Source organism: Tursiops truncatus, chromosome 11, assembly GCF_011762595.2.
Source record: "Tursiops truncatus isolate mTurTru1 chromosome 11, mTurTru1.mat.Y, whole genome shotgun sequence".
Lineage (NCBI taxonomy): Eukaryota > Metazoa > Chordata > Mammalia > Artiodactyla > Delphinidae > Tursiops > Tursiops truncatus.
The window spans coordinates 40,246,600-40,263,698 of record NC_047044.1 but is presented as its reverse complement, the minus strand read 5'-3'; the positions used below and the strand labels follow the sequence as shown (position 1 = coordinate 40,263,698).

The 17,099-nt window shown below is 36.7% G+C and overlaps 1 protein-coding gene across 5 annotated transcripts in view; it reads left to right on the top strand.

Moving 5' to 3' along the window:
* The window catches only part of NAV3 (neuron navigator 3), an 839,545-nt gene that overhangs the window by 616,461 nt on the left and 205,985 nt on the right, over positions 1–17,099 (top strand). For 4 of the 5 annotated variants that reach the window (XM_073788380.1, XM_073788379.1, XM_033866303.2 and 1 more), the window contains one exon: positions 1,680–1,863. In XM_073788380.1, coding sequence (XP_073644481.1) covers positions 1,680–1,863 — 184 coding nt within the window. Of the gene's footprint in view, positions 1–1,679; positions 1,864–11,804; positions 11,845–17,099 lie in introns of those variants that run through there. The other variant, XM_073788382.1, reaches the window with a different exon arrangement.

Below are 17,099 nucleotides of genomic sequence, written 5' to 3'. Positions count from 1 at the left end.
GAGAAATGTCTATTTAGATCTTCTGCCCATTTTGGGATTGGGTTGTTTGTTTTTTTGATATTGAGCTGCATGAGCTACTTGTATATTTTGGAGGTTAATCCTTTGTCCGTTGATTCATTTGCAAATATTTTCTCCCATTCTGAGGGTTGTTTTTTCGTCTTGTTTATGGTTTCCTTGGCTGTGCAAAAGCTTTTAAGTTTCATTAGGTCCCACTTGTTTATTTTTATTTCCATTTATCTAGGAGGTGGGTCCAAAAGGATCTTGCTGTGATTTATGTCATAGAGTGTTCTGCCTGTGTTTTCCTCTAAGAGTTTTATAGTGTCCAGTCTTATATTTAGGTCTTTAATCCATTTTGAGTTTATTTTTGTGTATGGTGTTAGGGAGTGTAACATGATATCTTTTATTAACATAAACCTCTTGCTTTTTATTTATCTCCTAAAAATATATGAATGCCCAAAATGATTTTCTAAATTGATTAAACATGCATAGTAATAAAATAAGAAGTTAAAAAAAACCTCTTTCAATAAGATCATTCAGGTTTACAGGAGAAAATTAATACTTTCTCACTGTAGCTTTATATTGAACAAGCCAACACTTATATGTTATGACCCCTGTGAGGAAGATTGGGGGCTTATAACAATTCAGCCTCATTTTATATGAATAATTCCACGGCATAGTGTGTGTGGCATTATAAACCATCAGAGAGCAAGAAATCTAAGTAGTTTATTAATGTTTCTAAATTCCAAAAAGGAGCCATAAAACCTTGACCTCAAAGGAGGATATATTTTATTGCCAATAGCAAGTTTCAGTTAAATTATGATTATAGGTTGTGTAGCATTATATCAAGCTTTACTTGCATCTCGTTTTCTAATTTTAAAATTATAACTGCAGGAGGAAAATGTAGGCTCATGTTGTAGCCTACTTTGTGCATTGAATTTTTTATTCAATATTAGAAAAACTTACACAGGAGCCCCATGTGTTAGAACTAGGAATTCCACTTACATTTATTCAATTATGTTATCTAAAGTCACGAGTAAGGTGATCTTTAATATTTATTAATATGTAACATAAATTAAAAATAAAAGAATCGGAGCATTAAAAATGGATACCTATGATGTAGTCTGCTTTTTGGAGGACATATACATATATTTTTGAAAATAACTTGGTTGGTGGGTGATTTAGAATTGTGCTAACAGTTATAAATCTAGTTGCTATTATGAGGTGCACCCGTAGCATCAGTATTTATAATGTAGGACAACCAGCATTTAAGTGGCTTGCTTTCTCTAGCTCATAGCCACCACCGTGTTGGTAACAGCTGTGTGTGTCTGTGAGGGAAGCAGAGTGCTAAACCAAATGATTAGCACAAGACTGACAGCCCATGCATTTCCATGAAGAAACTAACTCTAGAAAAACTGTCATTCAGGGTCAACAAAGAACATCACTTGAGTAAGCTTTGTTCTCTCTACGCTTCATCCCTTCCCTCTCTCCCTGAAATTTCCAGGCTATTTGGAAATGCTAGCGTGTTTCAGAAAATCAGATTTGCTTAACTCTGTGACTGAGAAAATCAAGTTGTATTTCTGTCTCCGTAGATTTAGCCTAAGAGAATTGCTTCTAGAATTTCATTTGTAAAAAATAATCATTTTCTATGATACTGTTTTTATATTTTCCGCTTGATACAGAAATAAGAAATGGAAACTTAAAAGCCATTCTAGGGCTGTTTTTCAGTTTGTCTCGCTACAAGCAGCAGCAGCATCATCAGCAGCAGTATTACCAGTCCTTGGTGGAGCTTCAGCAGCGGGTCACCCACGCCTCCCCTCAGGCAGAAGCCAGTCAGGCCAAAACCCAGCAAGATATGCAGTCCAGGTAAGGAAGGGAAGCGGGGAATGTGTTTAGAATGAATTTCTCTTGATACAGCTTGTTTTTAATAAGTTTTTGTCTGCGAGTTTGGAAAACATCTTTATATAGTTGTATCAAAGTGATGGGATTCTTTGATTAGCGTTATAGAATTTAAAACCACTTTTCTATTGGTTGGACGACCAACACTTATCACTTTTTAGGTGAAATATTTGTGTTCGTTTTCTGAAGGTGATTGTGGTTTGTATGAAAATGTGTGAAATGTCTTTCTTGTCAGTAGTATGTCAGAGTTCCTTCCTTCTACACGTTACTGTTTAGAATGTGCTTTTTGAATCCTAGTCTCCAGTTGTGTAGTTTTCTTTGGTTGATGCTTTTGATAGATTAAATCGTTACGTCTGTCAAAAATTTCAGGTCTGTTAAACACAGGAGTTTGAGTGTTTGGGAACATACCATTTTGATGTGAGATTATCTGTGCATGCACGTGCGTGTATACGTGTGTGTGAGTTTCTATACACACATTGTTTGTCTGACTTGAGTCTGTGGGTGCATGTAGACACAGCGGGTGTGGGGTGCTGGCAAACCACTGCAGCTTCCTTTACTCTTTCGTTCCTGCCTTTTTTCCAGTTTGGAACTATATCAGTCATGATTCAGCTAGAGAAGCAGAATCAGTAAGAAACAGTGCAAACAGATTTATTTTAAAGAATTGATTCACATGATAATGGGGTCTGGCTAGGCAAGTCTGAAATCCTGAGGGCAGCCCAGCAGGAAGACAGGCTGACACTCTTAGCAAGAGCTGAAACCGCTATAAACTGGTGGAATTTCGTCTCTCAAGGAGGCCACACTCCCACTTTTAAGACCTTTCAAGGAGTGAGTCAGGCCTACTATCCTAGTGATAATCTAGGATTATCTCCCTTACTTGAAGTCAACTGCTATGGACTTTAACCACATCCACAAAATGCTTTCACAGCGACACCCAGATTGGTGTTGAGTGGAACTAAATAAACCTAGCTAAGTTGGCACATCAAAAAATGATCACAGAACGTAATTAAGCTAACAGGTTTCATGCAAATTACTCATATGTTTCTGATCAATTTTCGGGTTATCAGATCATTAGCTCTATGGCATACATAGCTATGATCATTTTTCTTAAGGAGGGAGAATGTCCAATATGAAAATACTCTTTTATCGTCTACTAAAATATACACACTGTATCACACATATGTAAATATTTAACTTTTTCCATCTTAGAAGCCAAGCCTAAAACCTAATAATACAGTTTGCCTTGAGTTTGTTTTTGGCAATTAGTATTGACTCAGAAAGCTAACATAAAATTCCAAGATACATTCACAAACCACTTCCCACTTATTGTCAATATTCAGCAGCTCAGAAATCCCCTTCTCTTTCATCTGTCAACCATCCCTCACTTCACATTAAGCAATGTTTCTGTCTCTGTACAGCCATGTAAACTCATTTCCTTTGGCAAATTTTACTCATTAGTGAATTATTAATAAAGAAAAATCACAGTTTCACCAAAAAATATGGAGTGTACTACAAAGGCCATGGAATGATAAGGGATATTTGTTTTTACTAAGTAATGCAGATGTGCTTCTGTTCTTTAAGCTTGTCTTGGTATTTTGTGATGTCATGTGAAATTGTGCAGGAATCAAAGTGAAAAAAACATTCTCTACAGTATAAGTTCTTTAGATTTCCTTAAGAATAGAGAAGGAGAAAAAATAAAATATATTTTTTATTATTAATCTTTTTGGGGAAGTGGTGGTTGGTAGAAAGAGATCTAGATTTTGAGAACTGCCAGAAATAATATTTCCTAGAGTTTGGTTTAAGTCATTTGAATGGACAAGAAACAAGAATGGTAGCTGGAAAAATATAGGAAGTAAAGTGGTATTGTGCAAAGGATGTTGACTCTGGAAGTGAGATGAGATATCGTTTGTCATTGCTTTCCCTCACTCTATTTCTGTATCTGCCATGTGGAGTTTCTTGCCCCACATTTCTCAGTGGTTATGACCCGTTGGGGGAAATTTTTTTCTCTTCTTGCTGGATATGCATGGATATTATGAAACTGTATTATATTTTAAAATATAGACCTATGTATAATAGGCATGGTCATTTTATACCATCTTGGGGAGAGCTATCTTATTTTTTTTAAGCTATCTTATTTTTTTTAGCTTACGAAAAGCATTCTTTTCACCAGTGTCCTTTAATTCTGAGATAGACTCTTAAATAATTTTTTCTTTTGATAAATTGGATTTGATTACTTTTGGGATTGTTAATTTAATAAATGCTGAGTAGTTACTGTACTAAAGGTAGTGTAGTACTTAGTTAGCACCATGATAAAGAGGAGCTCCAACTCTTCATTTTAACAGAATTTATTCTATGTTTTGGAGAATGTTATATTTCAGACATTAATACTTATTTCCATTTGTATAGATTTGACATAGTAAAATAGTGTATGAATTATAATCTATGTGAACTTAAATATAACAATGTACCTAAGCATTTTTCAAAGCCTGTATTGATAGTGTACATAGGAAAGGAATAAGTGTCTATACAATAGAACCAAGATAATTAACATGGAAAAGAATCTCAGTGACACATTATCTTCATTTACATGAGATGAGAGTCATAAATCATGATTTATGAAGCCTTTCTGTGATTCCAAAGCTCTTCCCAAGTGGATAGCTTGAATGACTGGTGGCTATATTATTCTGGATATTTAGCCAGAAAAATGTTCTTGTATTTTTCTCTGTAGACCTAAAATAATTTTAGTGCACATTGTTTCATGAGAGTATTTTTGTTTTGTTCTCTTTGTTTATTTAAAGTAAATTGACATAACTCCACAATAATTTCCACAATATTTATTTTATACATTAAGAATTGCTAATTTGTTTTACTCTTTTGAGAATAATCCCAAATGTTTTCAGTCAATTTGAACATCTTTCATTTAAACAGACATTTTGATCTAAAGGTTAACAAGTAAAATATACAAGAGAGAAAATAAAATGTGGACCAAGAGACATAGAATGTGGATAACAAACTCTCCTCTTCTGGCTTCTCAGCTTCCTCTCCACTCTTGAGTGTGTGTGGGGGGGTTTGTGCACATGTGAGCGAGCATGCGTGCCTGTGTGTGTCCTGTTCAAGGACTGAATATCTCCTTGTTAAGAGCTTACCTCTAGGGCTTCCCTGGTGGCGCAGTGGTTGTGAGCCCGCCTGCCGATGCAGGGGACACGGGTTCGTGCCCTGGTCCGGGAGGATCCCACATGCCGCGGAGCGGCTGGGTCCGTGAGCCATGGCCGCTGGGCCTGCGCGTCCGGAGCCTGTGCTCCGCAACGGGAGAGGCCACAACAGTGAGAGGCCCATGTACTGCAAAAAAAAAAAAAAAAAAAAAAAAAAAAGAGCTCACCTCTAGAATCAGACTGCCTGCATTTTGGATCCCAGTTCCACCACTTCCTAATTGTGTGACCTTGGGCAACTTACCTAACCTCTCTATGCTTCAGGTTCTCATCTGCTAAAAGGGTATAAAAAATGGCATCGATTTCATGAAATCATTCTGGGAGTTCAGTGGGTCAGTATCTACAAAACTTTTTGAACATACCTGTCAGATGTCACTCTTTTGCTCAGAGCCCTGCCATGGTGTCAAATAGACTAGGCTTGCTCCCCGCTTAGGAAATATGCTGTAGCTGATTCCTTTGCCTGGAATGCTCTTCCTCTGATAGCCACTTGGCCGAATCTCTCACCTCCTGCAAGTCAACTGCTCCAGTGTTGGCTTCTCACTGATGCTGACCTTAACTTCTCTTTTAACACTGCAGTGTGCCCATCTGCACTCCACATCATGGTTGCTGTAGTTTTCCTTCTTTTCTGTAGCTCTAACCCCTCTCTAACCTACAACTTATTTATTATATTCATTGTTTATTATTGCCACTTCCTCCCCTCTGGAATGTAAGCACTGTGACGACAGCAGTATTTTTACATTTTAACCACTTCTGTATTTCAAGGGATTAGCCCAGAACCTTACACACAGTACGTCCTTAGTAATGATTTCTGAAATGAGTTAAGTAAGAATGAATGAACCTTTATTATAGCTGCTTCTAATTTTAGGTAGGAAAACTTTCTAACATTCACAATTGCAATGGTACGTCATTTAAAATGAGAATTGTGTGTATTACAAAACTGCTATAATAAAGATAAAATGTTCTTGATTCTTGGGTGGTCATGATATTGAACTACAGTTAGTTTCAGAATGATATGTAGTGGAACCATCAGACCTTATCCAAGTCTGATGGAACTATTTGCTTCCATCCTTGTTGATGCCTGACTATATACCTCTTTGGTCTTTTACCTATTTATTATAAATATTTTGTTCCCTTTGTTTTCTGGCTATCATTCATTAATTCACTGCTATCAGTGTTGCTGCCTTTGTGGAGTACCATTCCTTTACCAATATGTGGTTTCTGTTTTGCGGGATAAGAAAGCAGATTACCAAGATCATTAGCATTTTGGTACCACGAAAAGTAATAGGTAACGTGAGTGAAGTGTTTGGGCTATGAAATATCATTGATAGCTTAAAGCCTTGCATGTTTATAACTCCTGTCTTCTCTGTCAAGTTTGGTTTAGACAACGAAAGAAGATATCTGATCTAGGATTAAGAAATGATGCCTCTAATTTGCAGCTAGTGCAGAGTTTAAAATTTTTAATTAAAGGCTGGTTAAAAAAATGAATGCCACAACTAATCCGACACAAATGTATTATCTTTAAAATGTCCAAATTACTAATTTGTTTTGTTAATAAATAATATTAATACAGAAGTCCTTACCTCGTCAACATAAACTAATATTACAAAGGGAAAAATACTGTTGAAAGACCTATGTTCTGAATTAACCCTAAAATGACATATGGTTGGTGTAAGTTTAGTGATGACATGTGAGGGCAGTCTTGTTCCTTGATCACTGATCTGTTTATCATTTGACTTGAATTATCTACTTGTAGTATGTGTATTAAAATAAAGCTGCGACTCATTCTAAATTTCCTCAGTCCTGCAACAATCTCAAAAATTCGAACATATTTCATATAAAAATTAATTTTTCTCTATTTCAGTGATCTTTGGAAGGACTTAACATAGGTAAAGTTGAAACATTTTGCTATATTAAAGAATGTTAAGTATCCTGTTTGCATTTATTTAATATAAAATATAAAATCAATTTCTTTTATTTTTCTGGCGCTTCATTTTATTTTGAAAAGAGTATATTAAAGGCCCTTTGTCTAACCAACTGGAAAGAGTATGAGAACTGTTTTAATATAAAGTACTAAAAATCTTATGTAAGAGTTGTGATCATAGTTATCTTCTATAGGCATTAACCAGGAGATGGGGAAAATAGTACTTCTTATTCAAAAAACAAGGTAGACATGAATCCTATAATTTTCAAACTCAGAAAATTTATTTCCATCAGTAAATATGTCATAGACATTCAGGATATTTCTGCTAATCATATTTTTACATATGTGAGTTTTGGCAGAATTCTAGTTGACATGAAAAGTAACAGAAAGTTCAATTTCACCAAAACTGTACACAGTGCCTGGCACATGAGACCAGCCAGCACTGAGCAGAAATCATGTCATGAATGTCTAATTTTCCTGAGAATATCTAGTAAAACATTATAGTGAAGGAAAATTATAAAATGAAAATTCATTTTTCTTATGTACTGGTCTGGTTATACATGAGATGTTAGGGTAATAGTATACATAAAAAATGCTTTCTATTTGCTAAAAGTTTAAAAAAGGGAGGTGATTTTCCTTAGAATACAGGCCTTTTAGCTTAATTTTTGTCTGCATCATTAAATGATTTCCCATCCCGTTATTAAATAGTTGGTGAATTGTACCAATCCCAAAACAGTGATTTTTGAATCACATGAACACGTATTTTTATATTATAGAGAATTAAAACATGTAAAAAAGAAACACAATGCATGTGAAAGTGTAGGTAAGAAATTAGATAGGTGATAGAGTGTTAAAGGCAGTGATAATAAGTCTTTCTCAACTAAAATAAGAGCTATTTGGGGATTTGGGGAGATTATGGTCTCCACAGAAAATCATTTGCCCTTCTGCTTTACATTTGGTAGGAGAAAGTCAAGAATGTGTCCACTTGCTGTTTAGATAAATTTGCTCCTTCCTATAGGACTCACAAGTCAAACTGCAAAATCTCTGGGCACGTGCTATTTGAGTGACTTGTCTATTCCCTTTGCAGCCCCTTCTCGAGGCTCCCATGACCCCTGCCACACACATTGCTTTTGGAGCCTTCTTCCATGGAGGACATTTGCCTTCTTCTTTTCCAGGAAACATCATTTCCTTCTGGGAGATTCACTCTGAAACTGGGATGGTTTACAGCTTTTCAGCCTGTGGTTATAAATCTTGAGAAGTATATAAGGAAGTTTAATTTAAGATGACAGGAAGGCTCTGGTAATTTAAGCCCTCATGAACCTGGCTTCAATTAGTTGCTTAATTGAGCTCTGTGTTGTGGCCTATAGTGTGCTCTTCATAAAAGACAGTGAATCAATTAACTTTAAAGAAAATGAAACAAACAAAAACGACATTTATGAATCTCCTTTTAAATAACAGAATTTTTTATTTCTAGAGAGAAATAAATTATTTTATTTATAAAATTTATATTTATAAAGAAATTATTCTTTAATTGACTGATCAAGGAAACCAAGAGAGGGTGTAATACTAAGAGTATGTACACACACACATACACACACTGCTTATGTTCTGTGCTTCTAGTCCATTATTTTCAAAGCTTGACAACCACTCATGGTTCTGTTGTTATGATGAAGCAGCATATGTATAGTGTTGGTTATTTTAGAGTCAGGCAAACATGGTTTTCAATTCTGCCAACCAATTCCCAGTGATGTGGCATGAGGCAAGTAATTTTAACCTGCTCAAATACGAGGTTTCTTACCTCATATTAGAATAGTGGTAACCTTCTCAAAAGGGTATCGAGAAGACCACCTGACATAATTTGTGTTTAAAGTTCCTCCTTAGCACAGCCCTTAGCATGTAACAAGCACTCAAACAAGCCACTTTCATCTTTCCTCCTCCCACTTCTAGTTCATATCACATATATAATGAAATATATTGACCCACATTAAAAACCTCAAGTCAACTTCATCACTGTTCCTTCCTCTCTCACTTTCTCTGATCAATTCTGTCCATTACACTTCTAACTTCTATTAAATACATAAATGTAATTCAAAGTAATAATATCCTTATGATTTAAAAATGACGGCCCAATGCTCAGACCTTCCCAAGCCTGGTCTAGCTACAGAGAGGTAACCCCATTAATTATTTTAGGTATTTCCTTTAGTAAGTATTCCCTTATAGCTAAATAAAATACTACTACCCTAATTTTTATTCATTAATTTGATCATTATCTTTTGATGTACACACTCTCCCATCTCTCCCATCCCCCATTAATATATTCAACAAATGTTTATTAAGCACTTAGTGTGTTCCAGGCACTCTTCTAAGCGTTGGAGATACAACAGAGGACAAAAGAAATCGAAGAATCCTTGCCCTTTTGAAGCTTACATTTAGTGATAGACAAACAATTAAAAATTTAAATATGTACTAGTAATTGGACAGCTGATGATAGAGAGGCATAAATCAGAAAAGGAGAAATAAGATGTGTAGGAGCCATATTTCTGCACATTTCAACAGGCTTCTGGGAAGGTCCTCACTCAGATGATACTGAGCAAAAAGGGTCATAGAACCAGCAGTTCCATTCCTGGGTATCTATCCAAAAAAACCCCAAAACACTTATTCAAAAAGATACATGCACCCCAGTGTTCATGGCAGCATTGTTTATAATTGCCAAGATATGGAGGTAACCTAAGTGTCCATCAACAGATGAAAGGGTAAAGAAGATATTGTGTGTGTATATATGTGTATATACACACACACACACACACACACACACACACACACACACACACACAGTGGAATATTACTCAGCCATAAAAAAGAATGAAATAATGCCATTTCCAACAACATGCATGGACTTGGAGGGTATTATGCTAAGTGAAGTAAGTAAGGCAGAGAAACACAAATACTGCATAATATCACTTACATGTGGAATCTAAAAAAACAAAACAAACTAGTGAATATAAAGAAAAAGAAACAGATCCACAAATGCAGAGAACAAACTAGTGGCTACCAGTGGGCAGAGTGAAGGGGGAAGGGGCAAGATAAGGGTAGGGGATTAAGAGGTACAAGCTACCATGTATAAAATAAATAAGCTACAAGGATATATTGTACAACACAGGGACTATAGCCAGTATTTTATAATAACTATAATTGGAATATAACCTTTAAAAATTATGAATCACTGTGTTGTACACTTGAAACTTATTGTGTATCAACTACACACTTCAATTTATTTATTTATTTATTTGTTTTAGAAAGTAATTCTAATTTATTGGTTATCTGTTTTAAATAAATATAGCAGTGTGTACATATCAATCCCAAACTCCCAATCAATCCTCCCCCTCCCACCCTTACCCCCTGGGGGAAGTTTGTTCTCCAAGTCTGTGAGTCTGTTTATATTTTGTTAAAAAGTTCATTTGTATCAATTTTTTTAGATTCTACATATAAGTGCTATCATATGACATTTGTCTTTCCCTGTGTGATTTACTTCACTTAGTATGATAATCTCCAGGTCCATCCGTGTTGCTGCACATGGCACTATTTTATTCTTTTTAATGGCTGAGCAATACACTTCGGTTTGAAAAAAAAGAATAGGCCATAGCTCCTTTAATGATGCTCTAGAGGGATGTCAGTCCAGGTATATTGAGAGACCCCTCCTTGCTGGCATTTTTTTTCTTTGATTATTCAGTTATTATAGTTAAAATCGCTTCTTGTTTGTTTGGATGGTTAATTGGTTTGTTTGTGTCTGGCCATGGAGTGGTCATCAATAGTAATTGACATGGATGTTCGATTAATCTCCCTCTTTTTATATCCCCTTCATCTTATCTGAAATTTCCTAGTCCAGCCTCCCTCGTTCTTACAGACTGAATCCTCCCTCCATGCGTATAGTAGGATGAGGCTTCTGTGTTCATTTTGATGGAGAACACATGGAGGCTATGTGTTCCACATCAAAAATACTTCATTTATTTTCAGTTCTCCAAAAGCTGCTGAAGTCTCTTGGTCATTGATGGCCCCTTTTATCTATCATGTTATCCTTTGATGTTTTGAACTTAAACCTTAATATTGTTTATCAACATGTTAATGGCATCACATTCATTGACAGAACCATTCTTCATTCTGATAACTTTTTTTTTCTTTAAGTAAAAATCAATTAACTGAGATTGATTTCTCCAGGTAGAAAATGCAAACATCACAGTTATACTCCATCTTTCCAAGGGAATGGTGAGAATATAATATATATTATAAAGTATTAGACTCACTCCTAATTTAGAGAATTTGACTTGTGCTCTCTGACATAAATGTCTCGATAAAAACAATGGTAAGCCAATGTTTCATAATTTTCTCTTGTAATTACCAAATATATGATCCATGTATCATCACAGAGCCGTTACTCAGAATAGCTAATTTGTGATTTATTTCTTTAACATTTTACTCCAGGACATTTTGATATCCTGTTTATATATTGCATGAACATTGTCTCCCAAACACTAGACATTGTTTGGTTCTATTTGATCTTTACTATTTCTGGGGCACTCTCTTCTCAAATAGAGCACTGATAATGTAGAGTTGATTATTATATCTGCAATTTTATACCATATGAAATTATTATGTATTAATCTGTTTTCCACTAAAATCTGTCTCAAAGGTTCAACTTATTGTCTTACAATGGAAAAATGCATCTGTCACAAAAACTATAATAATTGTGTCAGTATGACCATTGAATGTTTTCCTGTCACCAGGTCTACAGAGAAAGACAAATTGTAATCAGGGGATGACTGGGTGAGCATAGAATTGAATTTGGGGGACTTGCATGTTTCTGCAGCTGAGATAGTCTTGCCATTGGTTAAAAGTCCTTCTTCATTACAAAGCGCACTGTCAACATTTGCCTCTTCACACTCCCATTTCCTGTGCTTCTGCTGCTGACCACTCATAGCACCCACCCCTTTCTAATTGACTTCTCAGTCTCAAAAGATGTGTAAATAAAACCAGCTTTCTCTCCTCACAAGTGGGGGCAGACTCTAGACCAGATTCCACCATCAGAGATGTTTTGAGACCCCAGTTATCCCTAATGATATGAAACTGACTGTATTAGTGATTACATTTGCTTTGCAGTAAATTGAGAGGAGCCCAATTATAAGGACTCTCTAAAATAGACTTTCTTCTAGATCTTCAAACATTTATATAATTATTTTATAAGCATAATAATTAAGTTCATTTTCATGAACATGGGTACTAGGAAATAGTTTAACATAGTCTGTGCTTCCTACAATACTTTTATTTATTTATTTTATTTTTGGCCACATTGGGTCTTCATTGCTGCTGCACACGGGCTTTCTCTAGTTGCGGCGAGTGGGAGCTACTCTTCGTTGTGGTGCGCGGGCTTCTCAATGCGGTGGCTTCTCTTGTTGCGGAGCACGGGCTCTAGGTGCCCAGGCTTCAGTAGTTGGGGCACACGGGCTCAGTGGTTGTGGCTCGCGGGCTCTAGAGCGCAGGCTCAGTAGCTGTGGTGCACGCGGTTGTGGTGCATGCCGTTGCTCACGGCATGTGGGATCTTCCCGGACCGGGGCTTGAACCCGTGTCCCCTTACTTTTTAAATCTTCAGAAGTATTAAATAATCCATATTTTTTCACTCATCAGGGTAGTCTTTGCCAAAGTTTGTTTACATTTTTAGCTTAAAAAATAGTAATAACCTATATGGGAAAATAATCTGAGAGAGAATGGATATATGTATGTATATCTAAATCACTTTGCTGTACACCTGAAACTAACACAACATTGAAGTCAATTATATCCCAATATAAAATAAAAGTTAAATTAAAAAAATAGTTTTGACTAGCGGTATTCAGGGTCCAGTTTTTTTAAGGTGGTTGCATTAAATTGGGCTTTTAGAATGGAGCACTGAATGCATTGAGATATAATTTTACTCCACACTGAAAGCTGTAAATGGAAAAGATCCATGCAGCAGCACAGTGTTTTGAGCTACATGTAAGTAAAAGCAGTGTGAAAATCTGATTTATAGTAACAGTGTGAGAGAAATGTGAGCCTGGTTTCCTGAGTTCTTTATCTTGAAGTTCTCCATTCCTAAAAGAACATGAGACTTTGATGCAGTAATATCCTAGCCAGGCATCTCCCTCTTTAGTTACTGTTTTGAGATCCCTCAAAAGCAGACCATGCAGGTGGCCTTATTAACTGTCAGTTGAAATTTAAGATAAGACAGAGGTTATAATAGATTTACATGCCATCTTTCACTAATGGGATAAGTTATCACAGTAACCTGCCTCACATGTAATCAGGATGATATTTCAGCCACCCAGCTGCTAAAAAGAAACACATGTGGATGAAGGCTAAGCTTCTGACTCATTTATGGATTAGGCAATAACTGTTTTTAGTGATGTCTCTGCAAAATTTATGTATAGGGACAACATTTTTATCACATACTCTGATGTGAGTATAGTTGTTACAAAATGTCTTAAATATTTTTGAAGGAGCGTATATGGTTTTAAGGTACAAAAGATAGTTTGCAGAAGTGGCTGAACACTTTCCTCTTTTTTAGAGCTATTAGCTTGTCAGTTATCATTTTATAACATTGCACAAGGACCCTACAGAAGGGAAACTGCATATACTAAAGGAAGAATTTGGTTTAAAGAATTCTTTAAATATTAATTCTGAAGATACGGTTTCATTTTTAGCAATCATAGGATATATAAGGAAATGTATTTCAATCTATCTCAGCCTTAAAAATTTTAGTGAATGTGTTCTACTATCTTCAATGTTTGTTATTTTATATAAAATCCTTAGTTTAAGACTTTCTTCCAATGTGCTTAATTATAATACACCTTGGGTAATTTATCCCTAATTTTCTCTCAAGCCATTTTTAGTAAATTTGAAAGGAAATAATTCCTGTCTTCTTCACATGATACCATCTTACAAAAGAAAAGTAAAATTGGGAGGTTAAAAAACTTCCACCAAAATTTATGCCCAAGAAATTTCTTACCTCATATTGTGTAATTTGCTTCTTTGTATTCCTCCTTGGTTCCTTGGGAATAGTGTTGTTAGTAGAACAAATGTGATTTTATGGTTAAGCACTTTTTCTCTTTCTTTGGGAATCAAGAGTACTAAAGGTGTGACTGTAGAGGGATTCTGTATAGGGATTTCCACTCCTGTTTGTGTGACTCCAAGGCTGAAGTCAAGTAGACTGAAGGGAGGAAAGATGGTTGATTCTAAAACAATTTTCTGTAAAATCTCTTAATATAGATGAGGAGTTATAAAAACCTACATAATATGAAAGATTGCTCTGATAAACATAGTGTATTATCATATTTATATGAAATACATCCATTTTAAAAATTACTGTTTTGTGCTTATTTTTATGTTTTGATGAACCAGTCACTGTGCGTAGTCCATGAATACCACATGGCTTAATGAAAAACAACATTGTTCTAGTGATCTTTCACATATTACCTTAGAGCACAGGGTTCTTTCTTACTGGTGGTTTGAAAGTTCAAATGTGACCTTTCAACAAATAAAGATTCAGCCCCCACTGTATGCCAGGAATTATGCTAGATGTGCAGCTGAGATCAGGTGATGCTTTAACCTTTTATTTCACCCATCATCTAATAGAGGACCTAGATGTTTAAACAGGTGGTTCAGTGAGGTGTGCTAACTACTCCAACAGAGTACAAAAGCCCATACAAAGGCACTGATGAGGAAAATGCCATTTCACTTTCAGGAAGCTGCCACTTTTGGGCTGAGCAGAAAGTGAAAGTGGAAATGCGTTCTGGGTATCTCTTGCTGTTTAAAATATATTGGCACAAAACAATAACGATTTTATCATCCTCATGGATTTTGTGAGCTTAGGAGTCAGACAGGGCACATCAGGGATGGCTCGTCTCTACTCCACTATTTCTGGAACCTTCACAGGGAAGGGTGGAATGGCTGGAGTGTCACAGGCTGCCCCGAGGCAAAACACCTGTGGTTGGAGAATCCACTTTTGAGGTGACTTCTTCACTCACATGTCTGGAACAGTGACTACATATGGCCTCACCAGCATGGCTGTCTCAGGGACATTGTACTGTGACCCAACTGTATTGTGACCCAACAGATGAAGGACTGACAATTCCACCCAGCTTCAAAGGGAGGGTGGGTAGGATAGAGATCTCACCTTTTAATGGCAGGAGCATCTAATAATTGATTGTAGCTCTGGGTTTAAATTGCCACAGGGCATGATGAGAGGGAGGCTATAGGCAGAGGCCAATTCATGGGGGCTCTGGATGCTCCTTCTAGGAGCTGGGAGTTCTTTCTTGAAGGTAAAGGAAGTTGCTTCAGGAATTTTCTTAGCAGAAGGAAAATGAGGCTGCTTATAACTTAGGAACATGACCTTGGTGACAGGGTGGAGAAAAATGTGCTTTGGGGAGAAATGTGAGAGGGTCCAGGTTTGTCATACATTATAGCTATAGAGACAAGAGTTTGAACAATTTAATGTTAATAGGCATGAGGGTGGGACTGAGGAAGATGGATTTGGGGACTGTTTGGAGGTAAGGGCCAAAGAAATCATCACATTTCTAGTTTTGTTGACTTACTGGTGGTGATGTATTTCAACAAGGGAAAAAATAGTAATGCTGTGGTGGAAACAGATGAGAAGGAGATGAAGAGAGGAAGTTCAGCTTTGGCCTTCATGGATTTGACATTTCAGTGGGACTTCTAGATGGTGATATCTAATATGAGGCTCTGGAGCCCAGAAGAGTGGTCAGGGCCAGATATATGGACCTGGGAACATTGGCTTAGCAATGTTTTGTTGATTGAAACTATAGAAATGGAAGAGATTACTCAGGAAGAGAGTATAAAGCTAGGGAAGAAAAGGAGGGCTCAGAACAAAACTCTGGAGACTACAAACATGTATGGGTCAAGTGAGCAAACAAGAGAATTCCTTTTGTTGTTTTGCAATATATTCAGAATTATGGAGGCCTGTTTGCTACCTTCTTAAAGGCAAATTATTTTTGTTGTTGTTATCGAGGACTGCCTCAATTTCTGACACATTTTACCCCTGTCTTTCAAATTAGTTATGACATTTAGAGTGCAAATCTAACACAAAACTGTGGTTGAAATATTAAAGCAAATATACTATAGCATTAAGCATATCAAAACTATATTTTCATCTAATGACTGTATCACAAAACAGAACATTTATGAAATTCTGTATTTGAGATACTTTGGGGATTATGTACAGTTTTGAGAATTGCAGGTTCTGGAAGGCTCATCCTGTGCGTGCTGTTTTGGGAATGGTTGTTCTTGGATGTCCTATTGGGGCAATTTTCTGATGATTCTTTATAAGATTAGGACCTATAGGGCTTGATATTGTTGAGTTTAGAAAACAAGAAGAGTGAGTAGTATCCAGAGAGGTTTGAGGGAGAATAAGACAATTGTATTTGCTTGCACGAAATCGGGTCTCAAAGTAATTATAAACCAGGAGATTGAGAGCCAGAGTTAAAAGCTCAGGCACTGTCCTGAGATGTCCGTGCTTGTGGGTCTTAGAGTAAGAATGTAGTAGCATCAGAAGTGATAGGTGAGGGCTTCCCTGGTGGCACAGTGGTTGAGAGTCCGTCTGCCGATGCAGGGGACACGGGTTCGTGTCCCGGTCCGGGAAGATCCCCCATGCTGCGGAGTGGCTGGGCCCGTGAGCCATGGCCGCTGAGCCTGCGCGTCCGGAGCCTGTGCTCCGCAACGGGAGAGGCCACAACAGTGAGAGGCCCGCGTACCACAATCAACCAATCAATCAATCAATAAAAAATAAATGTATGTATGTAAGTAAGTAAGTAAGTGATAGGTGGGGCCAAAGAATGTGGTGTGGTGTTGAGTAGACAACCAAGCACAGGAGGGCAGGGTAGTTGTAGGAACATAGGAAGTTATGTTTTAATGAATTCACCAGACTATTTATAGAGCCTCACATGGGGGCTTAGTAAACCCAGGGACTCCCAAACGTACATCTGAATCCCACTGAATTTTCTTTTTAACTGTTCCAGCACTTATTTCTACCA